We start from the raw sequence: 23,064 nt of genomic DNA, 5'->3' as shown, positions 1-23,064 counted from the left end.
GCTTTTTCTTAGATTATGTCGTAATTATTTTATTGTATATTAACTGTTGCAGGGGTCATCAACATGTCCGTACATGGACAAACATGTCCGTGGCAAGACTTGTTTTTTTTCTTTTTCTTTTTTTTTACGAAAAATATTGTTTATAATTTATTCTCTTTTTTTAATATTCACAATCTAATCTTAACAAACGTGTTTGAATAATTTTGGTGACTCATAAAGTGTCGGGATGACATGCTCATTAATATGTTGCAGGAGATTTGTGGTATTGTACGTGATACCTGTACCACGTACGTCGTACGGTATGTGAGTCAAGTCAACGGTATGACCACAGTGGAAAAGAGCAAAAACATGGCATGTCATCATGTTGAGAAGGAGCACCAAGGCAAAGGAGGGCAGAACTGGACAAGCACATTTTCGTCAGTTGAGAGAAAGTGTTTCATAGTGTCCAATAATAACAATAACAACTAAATTATAATAACACTCAACAAGCATAATCCATGGAAACCCTGGATCCACAGCCACACCATCAGACCTCCTCCTCACCTCTGATCAAAGTTAGGCACCTTTGCATTTGCAACTATTGTGACACTGCATTCCTTTAAATCCTGTCATGCCCTTCATTCATCACTCGTCATGTACATAATTATCTGTTTTGACTCTCAAGTCCTGTTCTTCCATCGGCATACTTTCTCATCAACATAGACGACAGGGCCTATGGCTCTATGGTTAATGGAAACCACAACTATTGAAGCTACGTTGACGAACAAAAAACTAGTTTAGCTGGTAGAACTTCCTGTCTCCTCCTGTCCTCAAGTAACTCTGTCCTCTGAAAAGCCATCTACATACTGTAAACCATATTAAGAATAATACGCACCCATTCACCTTTGCAGTTAAGCGGCCCCTTTACTCCTGCAATGTAAGATGGAAGCACTGTCTGTACTGATAAGACCCAATTATTGAAATCCCAAACATGGAATATACTTGCACCATGCCACATTTAATGCCTGTCTCAGGACTGCCACCTGCCTGTAGGCCTACAGTATATACAGTGGATAACATCCCAGTCTTCAGGTTTTCTAAAGTATTCCTAACCACTTTAACTCTGACATCCCAATTGTGGGCATGCCATTATAGGCTAAAAAGTCCACACCACAACTATAACAAATTCAATGTTGAACGATAGGCCTATAGTTATAGTTATTGTTATTGTTATAGTTATAGTGCTCAGTGTGACTGGCCCTTTACATGTTTTTGTCAGGTTAGTGTATTATAATGTTCATGTAATACATTATGATAATTTCATAATGTATTATAATCACTGTTATAATGCATTATAGTGTGAACGACTATAAGTGGTCACCGGTAATGTAAAGAAATGACATTCTTGGAGGTGTAGGTAGAAATGTTTTGTATTGTTCTTTTCCACTTTAATGAAAGCACCAAATAACCACATATAGTGACTTATAATCACATTATAACGCATTATAAGTATGATAACTATAACACACTTGATTCTGGCCAAAAGAAAATGTCTGTGAGTGAGCAGTTATAAAGTTATTATAATTCTTGATCTTCATTCATAAGTCATTATAAAAGGCTTTATAATGTGTTATGATTGCATTATGTGTACTTGTGGGTGCTTTTAATATAATTATTATAATTATACAGTGTCATAAGCAGATTACAATGCATTTATGTTTGATCTTATACTGTAAGTCATGATGAAATGTTTAATACTGTGTTATGATTATAGTTATACTTGTATACGGTAACTATAATTATACAGTGTTATACACAGATTCTAATGCATTATAAGCATGTTTATAATGCATTATAGATATTTCATAAGTTTCATAGATTCACTGAAATGGGTTTTGTGTTTGAATAGAGGCGGGGCTTGCTGTGAGGAAGGGAACGACTCCACCCACTGGACTAATTCATCTGAGCATTCCCAGTGCTACTCTAGACACTGACTGGCAGACAGTAATTGGGAATGGAACATACCCTGGTATACACTCTCCTCTCCTCTCCTCTCCTCCCCTTTATTTCTCACCTTCTGATACAGGTAGCAGCTAAATGTTGGTGTGACATGTTCCGCAAAGACTGTGCTAACACAAAAACACAATATAACAAACTAATAATACATATAATATAATAAGGAGGGCCAGTGTGTGCTTGTGTCAGATTTTTTCTTTATTTGACCTTTATTTAAACAGGTAAGTCCCATCCTATATTAAAGTCGGCCAGCCGGCGGATGGGCATGCGGACCTCTGATGTCACGCTCATGTCACCATGACTCAGCCATAAGCATATAAGGAGTTCCCAATGCAGCTACGCCCAAATATGTGTACCAAATAATAATGTGCTGTCTAACCTCAATGTGTCGTCATGGCATCAGGCTCCAACAAATCACTCAGCTCCATATATTGGCACAAAAGTGGGCATGCCCATATATGAGAATATACTGATGACATCAGGGGTCTCCATATATGGGCATAAAAGGGACATGGACTGACAGATAAAGAAATCTCTATATATGGGCATATACTGATGACATCAGGGATCTCCATATATGGGCATAAAAGGGACAAGGACTGACAGAGACAGAGATCTCCATATATGGGCATATCAGACCGATTGGCGTTGTGGCGTAGGTGTGAAGGCCGCATAGCGGCCCGAACTCTAGATGGAACCACTAGTTGAGATACAATCTCTTTTATGACGGAGCCCTGTTCAGGGTGTCAGCAATACAAAAGTTATAATCTGCTGATACATGTACAACATTTTGTGGTGTTAATTGAAAGCATTTCATCATTGGTCCAAACTCTCTCCCAGGATTTCTCACTCAACAGTGCCGGCTTCACTCTCGCACCCTGCACCCACGTCCGCAACCTTAAAATCATTAAATAAATGTTACCATTTTCTACCCTACCCTTTCACCCCCACCCCCAACGTACAATAGCATCCTCCACGCCATCGCCTCCAAAGTCCTCACTAAACTCCTATATCTTATCTTATTACTATTATAATTGGAGAGCGCTATGTTTGTGTTTGTGTTTTTGTGTGTCCAGGGCCGATACATACATAATTCTTATCAACAGAGACTTTCTGATTTCTCACAGGTTTTGCGCTCACTGTGTTGGTGAGCTACAAGAATCTTGAGAAGTCCATTAACCACTCCTTTCAGCATCTCAGTGGATACCAGAAGGATGGTGTGGATCCTAACTACCAGGTCTACTCTAAAGTGGTGTCAGTTGTAGTGTCCATAGAACTCCTGGACAAACCTGTCATTCTCACAATGCGACACCTGCAGGTGGGCCAATAGCAGCAGTCTAGGTCGAGATGTTGTTACCTTGTAATCATCCTGTCAGCGGTTTAAAAATAAATACATAAATAACACTGCTAACAATAATAATAATGGGTGTGTTTATTGTGTATTAGGAGGAGAAGAATACTTCTAAGGTGAAATTCATCTGTGCATACTGGAAGTCTGGACCACATGGACAGGAGGGGGAGGAAGGGGCCTGGGCCACAGATGGCTGCACTCAACAATCTACCAACTCCACACACACTGTGTGTCGTTCTAAACACATCAAAGGCTTTGCTGTGCTCATGGCCCTCTACCACTTGGAGGTTAGGCATGGGTCTCTTTCTCTCTCTCTCTCACACTCACACTCACTCTCACACACACACACACACACACACACACACACACACACACACACACACACACACACACACACTAGTAAACCCGCTCTATTTCCCTGTACAGGAGCTCTTTGAGCTGGAGTTGCTGACCATGTTAGGTCTTGTCACCTCTCTGCTGTGTCTGGCAGTGTGCATCTTCACCTTCAGGTTCTGTCGCTCCATAAAGGGAACTCCTACCACCATCCACCTCCACCTCTGCATCTGCCTCTTTATTGCCGACTTGATCTTCCTCACTGGCGTTTCACAGACTGAATCTGAGGTTTGTAGGGACTATTGTCCTATTTACTCGATCTGTCTCTAACGTAGGACAAATACATTTTGTCAGGGTGTGTCCAACTCCGATTGTGACAGATAAGCGGTCCATGACCTTAAGAGTCTTGATTGATTGAATGAATATTTCATTAGACAGACATGTAAAAACAGCAAGAGTACAGTCAAACACTTTTTCTAAAAGGATAACACCAAAAAAATCATCAACGTATAAAATAACACCAAACATTCAATATCATCATAAATAAATAAAAAACACTATATGTACAGAGTAGAAAAAAAGGGGGAGGGGGGGACAGAAGTTATTTTTGATATAATCTTTCATATTATTCACAATAGGCACTAGAATTGTATCAGAAATGTCAGGAAATTACATTAATGAATAGGCCTACTGCTGTCGATGTGTACGTTCCTAAATATCCTCGAGTGCTAGGACCCTGCATCATTCATTTCCCCCATTCCTTCCCTATAGACAAACACTATAATGACAGGAAGCTACCAGTATGTGTCTACTGAAATGAATTTTACACAGTTTTTTTTTTCTCCATTCAACCGTTATTTATTTTCTCGGGGATACATTGAGGGCAGAGCCCTCATTTTCAATGATGCCGAGATTACAGAAGCATAATACAACAGTGTAAATAATAACGATGAATATAAACAACAGGATAAAATAAGTTATGTATGTGAAAACAGCAAAAAAAAAGAATAAAACTGTAATAAAGACAGATTAATTAAAACAGTGACAATTTAAAACAACAAGATTAGCTAGCATGTTTTTAAATTGACCCAGTGAGACCATGGAATCCATTTTTAAAGTGCGTTGTAATTCGTTCCACAGTATTTTAATAGCAAATCACATGCCCCTTGCTACTTAAATGGACGATTTGGCATTTGGAGTAGACACAAGCAATGTTGTGCAGATGAAAATGGCAGTCGACCATCTACAGGAACAGCATTAACTAGAAAAAGTGGAGCATAAGTCTCCGCCAGGTCAGGTAGGTTATTGTGGGCCCGCAATGTTGGGAATGGGCCAATCAGGATGGAATATGAAAAATCGGACGGAGCCGTCTTGATCACTTGACTATAAAGATAATGTGTACCGATTTGCGTGATGTTTGGACAAAATGTGTAGAAGTAATATAAAAAAAAATATTTTGCAAAAATCTGCCTCCTGGTGGCGCTATAATAGGGCAATGTTAAAAGGGTGACATTTGTTCCTAAACATAGTGCGAATGCAAAAATCGGCCTCCTGGTGGCGCTATAACAGGCCCATGTAGAAAAGATTCTGCTCTGGCATCCAGGGAGTGGGTGTGCACAGTTTGGCTGCGATCCAGCCAACGGTGCCGGAGATTAGCTGTACACAGGCGGAACCACACACACACGGATGGAGGGACGGACAGGGTGCAAACATAGACTCGGCCATGACAATAATGCGCATTTGAGGAGTAGTAGCAAAACACACTTTTTGCTACTACTCCTACAGGTTTTAGGTCCAGACTTCACCCAAATTGGTACACCTTATCTCTGTGATCGTGTGATCAAGATGGTTCTGTCGTATTTTTACGATTCCATTCCGTTGGCTACGATTGCCTTTCAAATGTTTGTGGGAGGGACCCGTTTTGCACAAAATGCCACAAATCATGAACACTTGCTGTGTGAAACTTTGCATGCACACTCCCAGTAGACTGAAGAACCACCACCCCAAATCAAATGAGGCTCATGGTGGTGCACAACACAACTCTGGGTAGACAACCCAGCCTGGTGGGGCTCTGCGCTCAAGCAAGACAATATTCATTTTTAGGAAATATAGAGTAATTATATTTTTTATTATAAAAAAGTATATTGTGCAAATCTGTATTCAGGGTCCCAAAATAAGTATTTAAAATAAATTAGTAATTCAAATGTTGTTCTTTGTTAGTTTTTTGGTGGGGAGGTGGGGTAATCTTTCTGTTGAAATCGTGGGTGGAATAATTTTGTCTTTCAGGTTGGTTGTAAGCTTGTGGCGGCCTTGCTTCATTACTTCTTCTTGGGGACATTTTGCTGGATGCTGTTAGAAGGGGTCCTGCTCTACAAGATGGTGGTGAAGGTGGTCATCAATGCCACCATTCGACCTCTGTACCTGTACACTGTGGGATATGGAACACCGCTGGTCATAGTGGTGATATCTGCCATCAGCAGGCCTATGGGATATGGCACTGAACGACAGTAAGCGTGTGTGTGTGTGTGTGTGTGTGTGTGTGTGTGTGTGTGTGTGTGTGTGTGTGTGTGTGTGTGTGTGTGTGTGTGTGTGTGTGTGTGTGTGTGTGTGTGTGTGTGTGTGTGAGAGTGCGCAAGCATTGCTGAACATAGAAAGTGAGTGATCAGCTAGTCCAGTTCTATAGTTGATGGTTTTCTTTCAGAGCCAACTGTTGGAAGCTTGAGAGGTGATCTGACAGCATCAGTAGAAGCCTATGGTGGGAGTCTGCGGTTATTGTGCTAGTAATCTCTCAAGAACAGATTCTGCTCTGCGTTTGGATCTGTCGGTAGCCGTTTTGACAACCCTTACGCATTGGTTACAAATGGGCGTGCTATCAGATCAGGAAGCAGGCCGCGCTTTACCCAATCAAATGTAGTGGGCGGGATTTGCATGTGTGCTCGAAACTCATTTAACAATAACATCCTCGAAGCCGACAAGACCACGGAAAGTTATTTTAAATTGCTCTTTCCTCATAGAAACAAGTGGGCTTATAACAAAACGATCCATGTTCTTTGGGAGAATTGGTGTTAGTGTTCCGTGGAGAAATATTGTTAGTGGGAATGAAAACATAGTCGCACCACCGGAAGTGAAAGGCTGAATGCAGACCAAAAACCCTGGTTTCCTTGCGCACGGGGGCTTCGTTGAGCTCCTCCCAGAGCCAAGTGAATAAGTAAAAAACAGCAGAGGGCGCTGTTTTTCCTTTTTATTTGGCGATGGGTTCCCAGATTGTTGTGCTAGTGATGCAGACCGTTTCAGCACAATGGACAGCACCGCTGTCAGCGCCCTGTGCCCACTGGAGTTTAAGTCCTGTTCCTGCCTGGCATTTTGCTTTAAAATACAAAATGATTATCCTTTTTCTGCACCGGTGCCATATGAGACTGGGAGCCAAGCCTATCTCTCAGGATGTTTCCTGCTACCTTTTTCACAATTATGTCCTGCTGGCATATACCATCACATTTCATACTGAACACTCCCAACTCTGGACAATTTAGTCTCAGGGGTCCCAAAACCCATTTTATTGGTAAATATTTCTGGCAAAACTTATGTAAATGCTAATATTAGGGTAATACAATTGCATGAATAGACATAAAGACCAACACAGGCTGTGACGGGCGCCTACAAATTCCCACCCACTTTTGAGACAGCGCCGCTACTCGAGGTCCTTTAGAACGATGAACTGCAGCTCTCAAAGCAATCTCTATGAGAGGCATTGTAAAATACCGTAATCCCACACGTTTTAATTTGTCATGTAGCGTCGGAGCTCCGTGGTGGGTAGAAAATTAATATAAGCCTATGAGATGTTCAAAATATAGAAATATTAACAAAGTCAGTCGGGATTGGGATGAGAATTCCCCACTTCAGAGTGGACGCTCGGCACTCGTAAAGACAGTGATGTCACTGAAATGCGACTACTTGTCTGTCTGCCGTCTACCCTCTGCTGTGTTAACATTATGGGTAACCCATAAAAGTGTCAAATTAAATGTGAAACACATCAACTATTAAGAAAACAAGAAGATATGTTGACAAAGACACTCCATACATTTGGAAACATATTTTTATTTAAATCAATATCGCCTCCAGTTAATGTAGGATAATTTTAAAAGTAGGCTAAACTCTCATCCTCTCATAGGGAATGCATTGGCAGCTGCAGTACATCATTCGAACGGACCTCAACTGGAGGCGCTGTCTCAAAAGTGGGCGTGAAATTTGTAGTTCCTGTGTTGGTCTACAAGTATGAAATGTGGCATGGAAAATCCTGACACAATAGGGGGAAGTAGCTAAATAAGACGATTCTATTTTGAAATGTCAACCACAAAATCCCCAGATACACAAAGAAAATACTGTCCGCTTGACAGATTCTCATCAAATATGAATAATTTCCAACACTTTATGGTGAATATCACTGCCTAACTTGTATACCCCACCCCTCTCCACTGTGCGCTGCTGCCGTCAGTGCCGTGCCTCAGCGCACATAGAGAGGACGGCGCTAGTGCGGAGCACGCAGCGGATAAACAAACTAAACGGCAGAGTTTTCCCCCCGTAGTCTGTTAAAACTATGCAGTGTACCATGAGTGTACCTGTTTATCAAGCCTAGCACTGACGCTAATGTTATGAAAACAAGTCATTCTATTTCTAAAATCTATGAAGTGTTTTCTGAGGAGATCAATGTGACAATAAATTATAGATAGATAGATAGATAGATAGATAGATACTGTAGATAGATAGATACAACACGCATGTCACTCAGCACTCCATGGGCACAAGCAGCGGCTCTCCGCCGCGGCGGCTCCGCTCCGCCGATAGTGGCAGCGGTGGCCTAGTGGTTAGAGGGGCGGCCTTGATACCGAAAGGTCCCTAGTTCGATTCCCCAATTCATCACATCGATCATGAATCACCGCTGAATAGCCCTTGAGCAAGGCTTCCATGCAGGGTCCGGCTGGAAACAAGTTTCGTACTTAGTCCGACACCCTGGGTAAACAACAAACTTTGCTTTGCTTTGCCATACTGTATATGGCAGCAGAGACAGCAAAATACTTTGCCAGCCTTTCTGCCTCGTCTTTGGGCAACCCAATTTGTCGAACAAGGCTAGTCGAAACCCTCCAACAACCAGTCCGTGGGTATCTAAAGTTCTTAGTCTTGCACTGCTGCTTGGTGTTAAAGCGCTCTCTGAGTTGCTCTCATTATGGGCCTCCAAGTCCACACATTGTTATTCCGACAGCGGACAGACATACCGCTGGAAGGCCACAGGGTCTATTGCCTCTCTTCCCGGTAGCTGTTCACGGGAAGGGCCGTTAGGTAGCGTCGTCTTTTGGTAGATTTCACCAGTGAGTAGTGCCTTCTTGTATGCAAGCTACATAGTCCACAGAAGTTGCAAATGCATCCACTGCACCTACTACATTGATGATGGTAGTTACAACGGAGCAGTTTAACGTCAGGACACACACACACACACACACACACACACACACACACACACACACACACACACACACACACACACACACACACACACACACACACACACAAACTTACTTATGGCAGTCCATCGATGTCGATGATGACATTGCTCCAAAATAATATGTTGGGTTGATTATTGTTGTTGGTTTCAGTATACATTATGATATTACACAATCCTCTGTCATTTACAGTCATATTGTTTCCTTTGTTAAATGTGGGCCTGTGTACACCACTTTGAGACTGTACAAATTTACTTGACTTTGTTTTGTTTCTTTCTTGGCGGCCCTAACATGAACACATGTGTCTTCCCTTTTAGTTGCTGGCTGTCACTGGAACATGGCTTCATCTGGAGTTTCATTGGTCCTGTGTTTGGCATCATCGCCCTGAACGTGTTCTTCTTCATCCTCATTGTCCAGAAGCTGATTGAACAGCTGTCGGGCTGTTGTGGTTCTGACACACTCAGACAGCACAGAGCCAACCAAGACCACTCCAAACTGCACAAAATTAAGTCAGTATGTGCATGCACGTGCACATACTGACTTAATTTTGTGCAGAGTTGTATAGAGTTTGTATAGAGTTGAAATTAGGCAGAAATGGAATTAGTGCACAAATAGAACAATTTGTACACTCTCACAGACTTACAGACCTGTAAGCAGTGGTGGAAGAAGTACTCACATTTTGTACTTAAGTAAAAGTACCAATACCACAATGTAGAAATACTTGGTGGTATTGGTAAATAAATTAAAATAAAAGTCTGGTATTCAAAATTTACTTGAGTAAAAGTACAAAAGCATTCGCATTAAAATATACGCAAGTACTGAAAGTAAAAGTAAAATTTGCAGAATGTCCCACTTCACAAGTTTCCAAATGTATAGAAATTATTTGAAAATACCAGATCTACAAGCTCATAACGCGTCGCTTTGTGAGCATGTAACTAAAGTTGTCAAATAATTGCAGTGGAGTAAAAGTACAATATGTTCTGCTGAGATAGTGGAGTAGAAGTAAAAGTATTGAAAATTGGAAATACACAAGTAAAAGTACCTCAAAATTGTACTTCAGCACTTGAGTAAATGTACTTACTTTCCACCACTGCCTGTAAGGGTTCATTTAAAAACCCCTGGACCGCACTTTGAGAACCACTGATCTAAAATAGTTATTTTCTTCCCTTTGGTTTCCACATCGCCCCCCCAGTCACCATCTCTCTCCCAGTCTTCCTCCACACAAAACTCTCACATAAAGTGCAATGTTGCAGCCGAACCTCCAGTTACAAAACACTGGTTCAGAGATAATCTTTCATATCCGTCTGTTGGCTTTCTACAGATGACAAACCCTAGAGCCTAATTTCAACTCTGTTGCACAACGGTGCACCAAAAAAATAACCTTTTTTTTTAAATGGCACACGACATATTGTGCAGGCCAAGACCATACTCCCAACAATACCCCCATGAGCAAGGCAAGCCTTTGGTGACTGTACCAAGGAAAAACTCGAAGAAACCTCAAACAGAACTTGGGGGGTCAAGTTAGTAACATTGCAATCACACAGTATTGATGGGATGTGAATGCTTATATGATGGAGAGGGAGAGGAGGAGAGAGGAGCTTGATGAGTCTATAGCAGCATAACTATCTAGACATATTCAAGCTTGTGCCAGCCCTAAATATAAGCTTTAACAAAATGAGAAAAATGTAAGCCTATACTCTTAAATGCAGAGAGGGTGTGTGCTGTAACTGTAAGATGGTTCCAAACAGGAGAAGAGCCCGATAGTTGAAGGCTCTGCCTCTATCGCCCATCCTTTTGGAGATTCTAGAAGTAACTAAGCCAGCATTCTGAGGGTGCAGTGTTCTAGTAGGATAATATGATACAATGAGCTCTTTTAAGGTATTATGATGCCTGACCAATTAAGGCTCAAATAGGTATAGTATTTCAAATTCAGTTCTGGATTTGACAGGGAGTCAATGCAGAGAAGCCAATGTGGGAGAGATACAATCTCTTTTTACTAGGTGTTGTCAGTACACATGCAGCCGTGTTCTGGACCAGCTGGAGAGTGTTTAGAGCAGGGGTCTTCAACAGGGGGTCCGGGGTCCTCAGAGTTATTAAATGGGGGGGGGGGGGGGGGGGTTCAAAAAGGAATTCATTGGAATAATGGCTACATTTGGGAGAAAAGGGGGTAAAAAAGAATTGGCTACTCTAAATGATTTATTAATTTTGGGTTATAAACAAGAAGTTGAAGGATAAAATGAAATGATGTACCGTGCATGTTCGCATCATGTATACTTTACATTACTATAGGCCTAATATTAAATGTTTTAACATTTTGGACAAACTAGCTAATTTTACATTGAGGTGCCCAGATGTCCCTAGTGCCCACCCACCTATCCTTAGAGGGCAGCCTGATAAGGAATTGCATTATGCCTGATTTTTACACTGGTTAATATGGTTGTTTCATCTCTTTCTCCCTTGCTTCCCCTCTAGAGTGCTCACAGGGCAAGCTATAGCACTGCTGTGCATGCTGGGTCTGACGTGGGTGTTTGGGGTGTTCCTGTTCGAAGACGGGACAGTGGCAGTGGTCTACATCTTCACTATCCTAAATAGTCTACAGGGGATGCTAATATTTGTCTTTCACTGCCTACGGTCTAAGAAGGTAATGGGTTTTGTTTTGTATAAACAAGCACGCGCGCATGCACACACGCACAAACACAGTAATCACTTGTATATCATTGTTAAGTAATCACTTGCATGTGCGTGAATACAACAAGCGATTACTAAACCAGAGATAGATGTAGAGGGGACATTCTACCAGAAACATACATTTAAAATCTTGCAGAAAATAACATTTTATTCTTCAATCTGAAACGTTTTCATATGGGCAGACGCATGTTTTTATAATTGAATAAAAGAAACACAGTATACACATTTCACGCCTTAAATCGTTTCTTAATCATTAAATTTGATAGAAATACTTGTATTCTTTTGTTATTCATCACATATCCCTGATTGTATCTAACATAGGTATTATAATTCATATAAGAAATAATCAACATGTCAATCATATGTAATGAAACCACCAGGCACTCAGATAGTTATTTACATAGGATATTTTTTACAAAAACATAAATGGATATATAAACCCACCTTTATCGACACAGTTCAACAGATTAATTAATCAATAGCTTCTCAAATAATACATTTTATATCATAATATCCTGTGTGACAGGACAAGACGGTGTTGTGACAGGCCTGACATTTTTGTGACAGTAGGCCAACTGAATTTACAGATTTCATTGATGTATGACAAGTAATGTGTTGTTGTATTCTTTAAGTCTTGGTAAGCATTCCTATTTTATACTATTATTTTAATGTTTAAGTAATATTAGATTAATATGGCCAAGGAAATACGACGACACGCAAATTCGTAAAGCATTCCTAATTTTTGGGGGCGGCCATAACTGAATGGTTAGTGAGCCTGCCTGGGGAGCCAGAGGCCCTGGTTGTCCCAGCCAGGTACGATGCAGCAATGTGTCCCTGAACAAGACACTTAACCCCTAAATGCTCCCCCTCTGCACTCCCACTGTGGGGTAGCAATCAGCTGGGTGAAGCAGAAAACTGAATTCCCCCCGCAGGAGCAAGTAGGTCTAAATTATTATGAAAAATTATATACTGTAATAAGGACCTAATTCGTTGCAATACTGACAACTGATGTAGCGCAAACGTTTTTTAAACATTTCAGTATAAAAAAACACCAGGTGGCTCAGGAGGTAGAGTGGCCGTTTTGGAATTCGGAAGGTTTCGATCTCGATAAGATCCTTTGGCATGCTCTCAACCTCCTTTCAACTGCCGTTTTGAACATTGTTTCAATGTTGCTCTTTGTTTGTCCTTTTGTGTCTTCTGTGACCCACTGCATGTACGCCACCCGAGTGGAGTCTGTATAGTCCCTGAGCAAAAGGGAAGTCCCTGTAGTTAAACAAGCTTAAAATCATACTTTAATGAGGAATCTCACCTTTAATCAGTGTCCTGGTATCACATGGCATTTCCTCAAAGCATATTTGCACACTTTTCATGTAGTGTTTTAAGTACATGTGACAGGATGGTGACTGTTTTAAAATACTATTAATTTGTCAAATGTATGCATAATTTAATGTATTTTTTTAATGAACTGATGTGAATGATAACAACTTAAACTTGTTAAAAATCCCATATGGAGTGAAGGGGAGATTGCTATTCATCAATGATGTTATGCTGCCCTCTACAGGTAAAAGAGTGGTACCTCAAGAAACTCTCTATCTGCAGGCCTACTACTACACAGCAGGAGTACCATCAAGTAAGCAGTAATACAGTGTAATATAGCTGTTTTTGTCCTGTACCCTCAAATATTCACACACATTTGCTCCCACATCATTTAGCTTGACACTCTCTCTCTCTCTGTGTGTGTGTGTGTGTGTGTGTGTGTGTGTGTGTGTGTGTGTGTGTGTGTGTGTGTGTGTGTGTGTGTGTGTGTGTGTGTGTGTGTGTGTGTGTGTGTGTGTGTGTGTGTGTGTGTGTGTGCATTTTTTAGGGATGTCCCAGTCCTCAGACAAGAGATTCAGTCTTCTGACCCAACGTTAGCAATCAAAGGCACTTGATTGTTGTAACCCTGTTCTGCTGGTGTCTGATCTGATCAAGGGTTCGGTTCAGTTCATTTTTATTTCCGGATTTTTGGACACAAACATAAAAGTATAATACATTTGGCCTGTGATTCACATGCTGCTACTGCAGCATTATTGTCCAAGTGTCATAGACATAGGCTATATAAAGTGACAAAAAAAAAACAAGGATTGGGAACCCCTTTTTTTATTATCATTATTGCTATTATTATTATTATTATTATTATTATAATAACAATAATTGTTATTATATATGAATATATTTTATATAATTATTATGGATACAATATCAACCCATTACAATATAGTGTAGATTAATAATATGGCATACAATAACTGGTGTATATAAATTGATATATATATGGATATATAGCCTACAGGTACATCCGGATATGATTGCCCAAATCCGGTCACAAACGGGACGTCCGAATTTGATTGGCCAGGGTTCACGTGACATAGTGTTCGGATTAGTCCTACTTAATAACATCTAATTTATGACAGCTGCATTGCATTTCAATTATATGTTTTTTGTTGAACAAAGTAAGTGACATTTCACTTATTGCTCTTACATTATGTTATATTGGTAATCTGGGGGGGGGGATTGTTTTGGATATTTTGTGAGGTTTTCTTTCTATTTTGCTATACAGTGGGTGCTCCTTCCAGATGTTCTCTCAGATATATATTTTGCAGCCACTGTCATGTCGCTGAATTCAGGACCCCACCATTAGCTGGATAATGGTGGATCAGTAGGCTAATAGAAGTTACGAAGCTATAAAGTTTATGTAGGCCTATAATCATTGTGACTGTAGCGGCCCTTGGATTTGAATGATGACGAAGGTGGATGGTTTCAACGGGTGTATTTATTTTCTCTTCAACACAGAATGAAGCTCTTGCAACACCGGGAAAACTATAAAATAGAAATAAATACTGTTATCATATTAAATAATTTCATAGTTTCACTCAACAATAAAATAAGTGCATTTCAAAGTATCACTTTCAAAGTACAATTCAACAATAAAATAGTTAATTTATAGTATGCAAATACCAACCGAAAATGTACCATAACCAAATAAAAATACCAGACAAACAATTAATAGATCCCAAATTTAAAAATAAAAAATCACACCCTGTGTGAAGGTATAGCGGCGCCTTTGATACATTATGTCATCGATATGTGTTTATAATGTGTTTATAGCCATGTGTCACGTGAAGCTTGACCAATCACTTTGTTGACGGGTCTGACCAATCAGAACGTTGACGGGTCTGACCAATCAGAACGTTGACGGTGAACACGGACAAAGTCAGGTATAGAGCAGGATCGTGCCGCTAAAAAAAAAATCCAAAACAAACAAACAAAAGAACACTCCTGTACCTCGCTCCGCTATCAAAAGGGTGCTGGGCTGCATACAAAACCACCTTGGCTTCAGGTAACTCAAAAGATCATTTAGTTGCCCCCAAACGTCCCAACAGGCACTGTGAACAATACTAATACTACTTACTCCAACTGCGCATTTAAAGTGTAGAATACAGGGTTACAGGTTACAAATAGGCCACAGAACGTTAAAGCAAACAAACATTTCGTACCATGTCGCGCTGTGAAGGAAACACGCTGATGTGCGACTGCGTCTCTTTCTGCTCTGACCGGCAGTGAGTGGATCTGTGTGCGTAACGCTAGCACACCTCAGCTAAGTCTGGTCTGTTGACAGGAAGTGTCAAAATAAAGGTATCCCAAAATACACAGGAACAGGAAGTGTCAGAATAAAGGTATCCCAAAATAAGCAAAATAATAACAAATTAACTTCAAACTAAAGAAACAATTGAAGTTAGAAGGACAAGTGTCACAGACACTTACAGTGACTTCACTGTCTCTTTGACGGTATGTAGCCTAATGTTTATTCTTTGGTTAATTTGTAAGTGCAAATATGTCAGCCTTTCCCGTTTTAATGTATATGATCTCATTTTTCTGTTGTCTTTTATGTTTAAGTTGGTACTGTGTTCTTAAATGTTTCATCTCATAATGAAGCACCTTTCTTGGGTTTAAAATCCTCTTAACATACCTTGTATTGAACTGTACTTCCCTGTGCTTGTCTCTGCAAACTGTTAATAAGGTATTCAATCAATCAATCATAGGGCATCTTTGTCTTAATTAAGTTTGCATTAAGGATACTTTAATTAAGCACATGTATCTATGACTAAAGGTGATTGGGTGGTTGAGGTGTGAATTGAGTAGCAGGCATTTCATTCTGGGATGTGTGAAAGAATTTAACCAACAGTTGGTGAGGTAATAGTTAGGCTGCCTATGGACACATACACAATACACAGTAGGAAGGGCAGCTGTTACTCTTTACGAGTTTCAAACTGATTACGATAATAGGTATGGAATATGTTAGTATATAAAGAATTTAACTGAACAAGCTTTGAACTGACCCCTAAATCCTAGCAAGGGTTAAACATTTTGATTCAAATTACATATTTGTGTATCACATTCACCATTATTCATTTGTTGTTAAAGTATTAACTAAATATATCACAACAAGCATGTCTGTCTGTCACTGCAGCTTGTGTTTCTTGTGCTATTTTCACACACACATAATCATTTCTTTAATGGAAAGTAAACAAACAACTAATATTTACTTGCAATCCATGAAAACGCAGGGGTATGTGGGTATTCTGTATTTTGAAAACACTGACCTATAGCACAACCAGTTTAACACACAGTCACATTAGTTGTCAACAGGACCTCAATGGAAACAAGCCCTGGGGTTTTGGGGTTATCATTTTAGCATTCTTTTGTCTAATCTGTACCACTGTAACTTTTTTGCGAACTGTTAATAAAGTATTCAATCAATGAATCAATGAATCAATTAATGAATCAATCAATCAATCAATCAATCAATCAATCAAAAAACATGCTGAACAGACATGCTGTGTAGTGCAGGGCATTTCCACAACATTTCCTGGGCTGCGGTTACTATGGCGATCAAATTGCCATATTAGGGAGATCAACAGGTTTCGGCTGCACAAATTGGCCAAACCTTGCCGAACCTAAATAAGTGGCAGCGCCCACAATATGACTACTTTCATTTACAGAGCAACTCTTGTGAGAACTGATCTGCTCTGATTCATAATCAATGTTTTAGGACGACAATGGCACACATCACCATAAACCAGTACCTCCAACAGATCTCTGAGGCCCTCGACAACAGAGACGGCTCCGTCTGTGCTGAGCTGCTGTCGTTCAAACATCCACATGTTACTAACTCACGCCTGCAGCTGGCCAGTCCAGAGGAGAAATGCCAGCAGATCCTTGAACCTCCATCAGACGAGATGGTGGCGGCTCACCTCAAGTGTACGTACGCCGTGGCTAACCACGACTTTGTAGAAGCCTACGCTTTCCAGAGCCTCGTGGTTCAGTCCTTCCTGAAGGCCTTTCAGTCTCATAAAGAGGAGAACTGGGCCCTGCCCGTGATGTTTGCGGTGACCCTTGACCTGAGAGTGTTTGCCAACAACGCGGAGCAGCAGCTACAGAAGAAGGAAAAAGGCCAGCCGGGGGACATGCAGGAGAAAGCTGCCGAGCAGCTGCTGAGCTGCTTCAGAGTGTGCGCTAGCGACAACCGCGCCGGTATCGACGACTCCAAGAAGTGGGGGATGCTGTTTCTGATCAACCAGCTGTTTAAGATCTACTTCAAGATCAACAAGCTCCACCTGTGCATGCCTCTGGTCAGAGCGATCGACGGCTCTAACCTGAAGAACGAGTACAGCATGGCCCAGAGGGTCACCTTCAAGTACTACGTCGGACGCAAAGCCATGATCGACAGCGACCTCGAACCGGCCAACGAGTGCTTGTCGTTTTCCTTCCAACACTGCCACCGTTCCAGCCAGAAGAATAAACGGATGATCCTCATCTACCTGCTGCCCGTTAAAATGCTGCTGGGTCACATGCCGTCTCAGCAGCTCCTCAGGAAGTACGACCTCATGCAGTTCGCAGACGTCACCAAAGCCGTGAGCGAGGGCAACCTGCTGCTGCTGAACGAAGCCCTGTCCAAACACCAGACCTTCTTCATCCGTCGTGGGATCTTCCTCACCCTGGAGAAGCTCAAGATCATCACCTACAGGAACCTCTTCAAGAAGCTGAACTTGCTGCTGAAGACACACCAGCTTCCTCTGGACGTCTTCCTCGTTGCGCTGAAGATGATGAGGGTGGAGGACATTGACATTGATGAAGTGCAGAGCATACTGGCTAACCTCATCTATATGGGTCATATCAAGGGTTACATCTCCCATCAGCACCAGAAGCTGGTCGTCAGCAAACAGAACCCCTTCCCCTCGCCGTCATCTATCTCCTAGAACATTGGTTCTCAAAGTGGGGTCCGGGGACCCCCAGGGCTCCTTGAGGGAGTTCCAGGGGGTCCCCAGCTAAACTAGGGATAGTTAGGAACCAAATGAACCCTTATGTCTGCAACTCCGAGAGTGTAGAAATGGTCCATTTGGTTCCATTTGTACACGCTCAGAGTTAAATTAACATTGATTTTACAATATAAATTGGGGTCCCAGAGATAGAAATGCCATTAAATGGGGGTCTGTAGTCTAAAGCATGTCAAACTTGGGGTCCTTGAAATTAAAATGGTTGAGAATCACTGCTAGAGACGTAAAAATCTTCTCTTATGGGGGTCCCTATGGCATATCTTTTCAAATGGGGGTCCGCGGGCTAATAGATGTCAAGTTGGGGGTCCTTGACATAAAAAAGTTTGAGAACCACTGTCCTAGAGAGTAGTGATTATCTCAACCTTTTTCGGGAGTGTATGGTTCCATTTGTACACTCTCAGAGTTACAGACCTGTAAGGGTCCATTTGGACCACTGTTAGTCCCCGGACCTGACATCGAGAAGCAGTGTCCTAGACTACAATACCCACAAACCTCTCTGTCAACTATCCCCTAAACTACATTACCCTCAACTCTCTCCACTAGACATACAGACATTCTTCTAGACTACTTGGCCCACAGGAGCTACACCATAAAAAACAACACTCCTAGCCATCTCTTTTTAACAACCAGGTTACAAAGCTGTAAGATTTTAAAGGGTTACACTTGAAAACACATTTTAACGTCTACTCTGGCTTTTGTGTGCACCCGCAGAGTTTTTACATTGCTTGGTTCAATATTTACATTATCTATTGACATTATCAACCCAGTAGGTGTCCTCCGATCTGTACCAGTTTAAAATTAACATTAGAAGCATTCTGAATATAGATATGGAAATGGTGTATCAGTAATCACAATAATACCTAAACGGTCTTGTGCAATTTTTTTGAAAGTGGCCGCGCAAACCTCCATGCACTTTGTGCTGTGGCTTTTCATTGGACAGAGCAAATATAAACATGCAGTCATGAATCAGTCATATGATTGTAAACCGGTATAGGATACTTTGAAAACATAGCCATGAGTTTACGTTCAAATATATGACTTCAAATTAAAGGGGAACTTCTGGGCTCATTTTAACATCTACTCAGGCTTTTGTGTGATCCCCAGACAGAATTTAAGTTAGTTGATTCAATATTTAGGCTAGATATTTGATTTTCATTTCATCAAAGTCCATATTAACCATGTTAGACTAATTTAAAAGACACATCCCTGGTTCTGGTGACTGATATTCATGGACTTTGGCATATTTAGCTTTAACTTAAAAAAAAAAAAGAAAATAAATTGTTGTGACCAGATAATATCACTTCAGCAGCTTTAAACTTTATGACATTTTAAAATTATAAATCTACTATACACCAGATGGCACTGGCATACTAACTTGAATGAATGACTTGCTTCAAGCCTATGAATGGATGAGTAGCCTACATGTTTACTTTAATTTTGTAATGGAACTCAATAGGGCTGTGATCATGCTGAAACCTTTCCCAAATTTGGAGTCACGTGTCAGATAGTCTGTCATAGATGACTGACCACATCTATTCATTCTGGCTGGCCACATGAATTCTGAACAGCAGACACATTCTAGATGGCAAACTTCATTAGTGGATATGATTTATTGCCACAAAACTGACACGTTGTAGCTAACGCGCCCTCATTAGAGTCTCAGTGCAGATTACTATGATGAAAGAGCATTAGATTGTGCCAGCAAATTATAGCCACTAAGTGAATGTGGGTCTAATTTTATCCCCACTAGTAGCGGGAAGGTCAGTTGTCTGTCCATTGACCACTTTGATCCTAAACATTATCTTGATGTCTACTGGCTGGATTGCCATGGAATTAACTGTGCACCTTCATACCCCATGACCCTACACTAGCAACACCCTTAGACTAAATATAAACTTTGAACAATATCTCATCTCATAATATAATGGGAACATTACAGGATGAACCCAACTAATTTGATGACCACATCTTAAATTTTTGTTATGTAAAATATTTGCTGTTTACGACGCGAGTGCAGGACTTTTGATGGCAATGTCAGTTAAAACTGCCCTTTCTGACGGTATGGTACGACATGACAGATAATTTTGTATGTTAGATTATAAATTGTGAAGTTTGGATGGGTTTTTATAATATTGCACTTTTTTGGGGAAGATATAGGGCCCTAGTATCATTTTTTTTGGTAACATAAGTGTTTCTTCGGTGGCATATAGCATTAGCATAATCATATTTTGAGTCATAGCAGTTCATTCATCATGAAAGAGTTTATTTATACCTTTATTTCAGTCAAGGGAATGAGAATCTCAGCTCCAGGTCAAAGCCAATAGTAAAAAAGACCACAAGATGGCGCACTTCATCTAGAAGCTTTATTGGTAATTGTTTATAGTTCACAATGCATTCCACAAACACTTCTCCCAGCAGGGAGTTTTTATCATCACAATTGAAGTATGAAGTATCATTCACAATTACTTGCATAACAAACAAATGCTTTAAAGTTTCCCAAGTTACATCGTTTTGCAGCTTTTTAGATAGATTGGGTCCACAGACAGTATGGTTACTTTTTTTTTTTCTTTCTATCCCTCCCAGCCCCATTTTTGTTTTTTTGTTTTTTGTGTTTAGTTTTTTATATATTTCATTATGTCATATGTTTGTAAACATGGTCATTCCTCTTCAGAATATTTCCAACTAGGCAGCTGCAATGGATGAATGAAATGACAACAGGTGTAATAATAAATGTACTCGTATTGTAATTGTACTGGCAAACGCTGTTTACTAGCTAGATACTCAAAAGCGATGAACTGCTTATGGTATAGTCCCCCCCCCCCCCCTCCCATTCCCCTAACGCTTAATTTATTGTCCATCGTATACGGTGTTGTGTGCCATAAAATAGCCGATCTAGCAGCTCACAACCCGTCCGTGTTGCGAGCTTCTGGATCGGCTATTTCACGGCACGCGACAGCCATGCACGACGAGGTATAAATCAGGCTTTAAGAGTCAAGGACGGCTCCCCACAAAGGAGTCGTAGAATCATCATTCGTCAAGGTTGAGGACCGCTGCACACTCTCAAAGAGCCACGGAAGAGAAAAAAAAACTGCTAGAAAGCTTTTGTGACACTACATAGTCAATCAGTAAAATCACAAATACCACTAACTTAAGAATTATACCGGAGGAAAAAGGAAAAAAGAACAATCCCCACAAAAGTCCTAAACCACCCCCCCACGACCCCGCTCACAAAAATAAGGAGAACCAACAAAGAAAAAAAAAAAATCTCTCTCAATTGGCTAAACAGTGTGTGTTTGTCGGGTGAGGAAATACCCTGAAAGCCCCCCCCCCCCCCCCCCAACTCAAAGAAATACTTCACTTCCCAGAGTGCATCTGGGGCAGGGAAAATCAAGCTTTTCATTTTTTAAATACTTTGAGACTACTTTATGAAAGCTCGATATGGGCGAGGTGGGGTGGTGGCGTGTGTGGTGGTGGTGGTGGTGGTGGGGGGGTCTTCAAAGATACGTAAAATCTCTTGCTGCATCAAAGTGAAGGGTACAATATCAGCTGTGAGCCGGGGTTTTAAAAATAAAAACATAAGTACTAGAAACTCAAAAGCCCAGGGGGGTTGTATACTCCAGAGAACACAATCAGGAATTCTGAACTGGAAAAGTGTTTTTCTTTTTATTTATTGACAAAACGTGATACCATTGAGGGTCTCTTGCACAACGCTAGAGCCCCCTTCTCCTCGCGTCTGTCCTTCCTTCAAAAATGTTGCCGTGATGGCAGCATCGTCTTCATTCCTCACTCCCTCTCTCCGTTCGCCAGTCATCTTCTTCCCAGGGCTTCCAGAAAACCTACTTGCAGACGTCGTTTCACTCGGCTTTGCGTTTCAGTCCAGGTACCTTGTCCTGGACCCTTCAGGAGACAGCAGAACCCAAGGTTACAACTACAATCTAACCAAAGCTTGACAGGACTTCAAGGCTGCAATCCAGATCACAGTTGAATACATAAAATGTTATTTGAACCAATAAATAATATTTTCAATATAATGTTGGTGAATTTGTCATAATGTTACCCAGTAAGATGTGTATACAATACCAAAATAGAATTATAGTGCACATAGTATTAAATATGTATAAAATGTACTTACTTCCCAACAATATCTTTAACCTGATTGTTGACCAGAGCCAGGTAGTGGTCGATTTGTACCTGCATGTGCACACACACACGCAACGCACACACACACAGTGGGGTTTAAAACGGTCATAATAAAGAACACAGCACAGTGACAGCAGAACTGGAACGTAAGCTAAATGTATAGTACGACATGTCGCTTGCCGACAAGGTCAGTTATTTTCGGCAAGCGACATTGTTGTGCGATAGCCTATTAAGCTTTACACGTTCATCCAGACATAGAGCAAAAAGTCTGTCCTGTGATACTGCTGATGCATTGTGGGTGTTGCAGTCCTACCTGGTGTTTTTCATAGACGATCGGAAGGCTGAATGCGCTAACCAGAACTGTGGAAAACAAGAGATTATAACAGTTAATTTTCCTTGAAGATGATCTCCTTTTTGATTGTTATTCAAAAGAGTGGTGTGTGTATCAAAGTCCTATTTAATTGTTCTTGAAGTCCTACAGTCTGTTGGTTGTTTATGTGATAACAAAGTAGTGTTGTTGTTTTTTGGCCATTGTTTTGATGACAAATAGATATAGTATATACTGTATACATCTTTTGAGTCGCCTTTTTAAAATTCTTCTATAAAATGTAAAATTGGCAATATACAATTTTCAATCAAAACATTAAGACCAATGACTCAATCAAATTAAGAGAATGCGAGCAAA

The 23,064-nt window shown here is 40.8% G+C and overlaps 3 protein-coding genes across 4 annotated transcripts in view; 2 read left to right on the top strand and 1 right to left on the bottom strand.

Moving 5' to 3' along the window:
• Positions 1-15,664, top strand: part of LOC311059345 (adhesion G protein-coupled receptor E5-like) — a 32,211-nt gene extending 16,547 nt beyond the window's left edge. For both annotated transcript variants that reach the window (XM_084077175.1, XM_084077174.1), the window contains 9 exons: positions 1,889-2,008; positions 3,123-3,313; positions 3,442-3,633; positions 3,773-3,967; positions 5,966-6,186; positions 9,492-9,683; positions 11,647-11,815; positions 13,424-13,492; positions 13,727-15,664. In XM_084077175.1, coding sequence (XP_083933301.1) covers positions 1,889-2,008; positions 3,123-3,313; positions 3,442-3,633; positions 3,773-3,967; positions 5,966-6,186; positions 9,492-9,683; positions 11,647-11,815; positions 13,424-13,492; positions 13,727-13,765 — 1,388 coding nt within the window. In that variant the 3' untranslated portion in view covers positions 13,766-15,664. The remainder of the gene's footprint in view (positions 1-1,888; positions 2,009-3,122; positions 3,314-3,441; positions 3,634-3,772; positions 3,968-5,965; positions 6,187-9,491; positions 9,684-11,646; positions 11,816-13,423; positions 13,493-13,726) is intronic.
• A 1,297-nt stretch (positions 15,665-16,961) lies between these two features.
• LOC311058244 (PCI domain-containing protein 2-like) lies at positions 16,962-18,248 on the top strand (the record flags this gene model as incomplete). The annotated part of the gene is made up of 1 exon (XM_084075614.1): positions 16,962-18,248. One exon carries the CDS (start codon positions 16,962-16,964, stop codon positions 18,159-18,161), a length of 1,200 nt encoding a protein of 399 aa, XP_083931740.1. The 3' UTR covers positions 18,162-18,248.
• Positions 18,249-20,588: 2,340 nt separating this feature from the next.
• The window catches only part of LOC311058558 (uncharacterized protein), a 48,051-nt gene continuing 45,575 nt past the window's right edge, over positions 20,589-23,064 (bottom strand). The window contains exons 9-11 of the mRNA XM_084076021.1: positions 22,693-22,739; positions 22,372-22,430; positions 20,589-22,136 (exon numbers count right to left, since the gene is read on the bottom strand). Of these exons, the coding sequence (XP_083932147.1) occupies positions 22,094-22,136; positions 22,372-22,430; positions 22,693-22,739 (149 nt within the window). The 3' untranslated portion in view covers positions 20,589-22,093. The remainder of the gene's footprint in view (positions 22,137-22,371; positions 22,431-22,692; positions 22,740-23,064) is intronic.

The sequence above is a fragment of the Gymnoscopelus microlampas genome (assembly GCF_963454915.1).
Source record: "Gymnoscopelus microlampas genome assembly, chromosome: 13".
Taxonomy (NCBI): Eukaryota; Metazoa; Chordata; class Actinopteri; order Myctophiformes; family Myctophidae; genus Gymnoscopelus; species Gymnoscopelus microlampas.
Note: the sequence above shows the minus strand (reverse complement) of the source record. Positions and strands in the feature narration are given on the sequence as shown.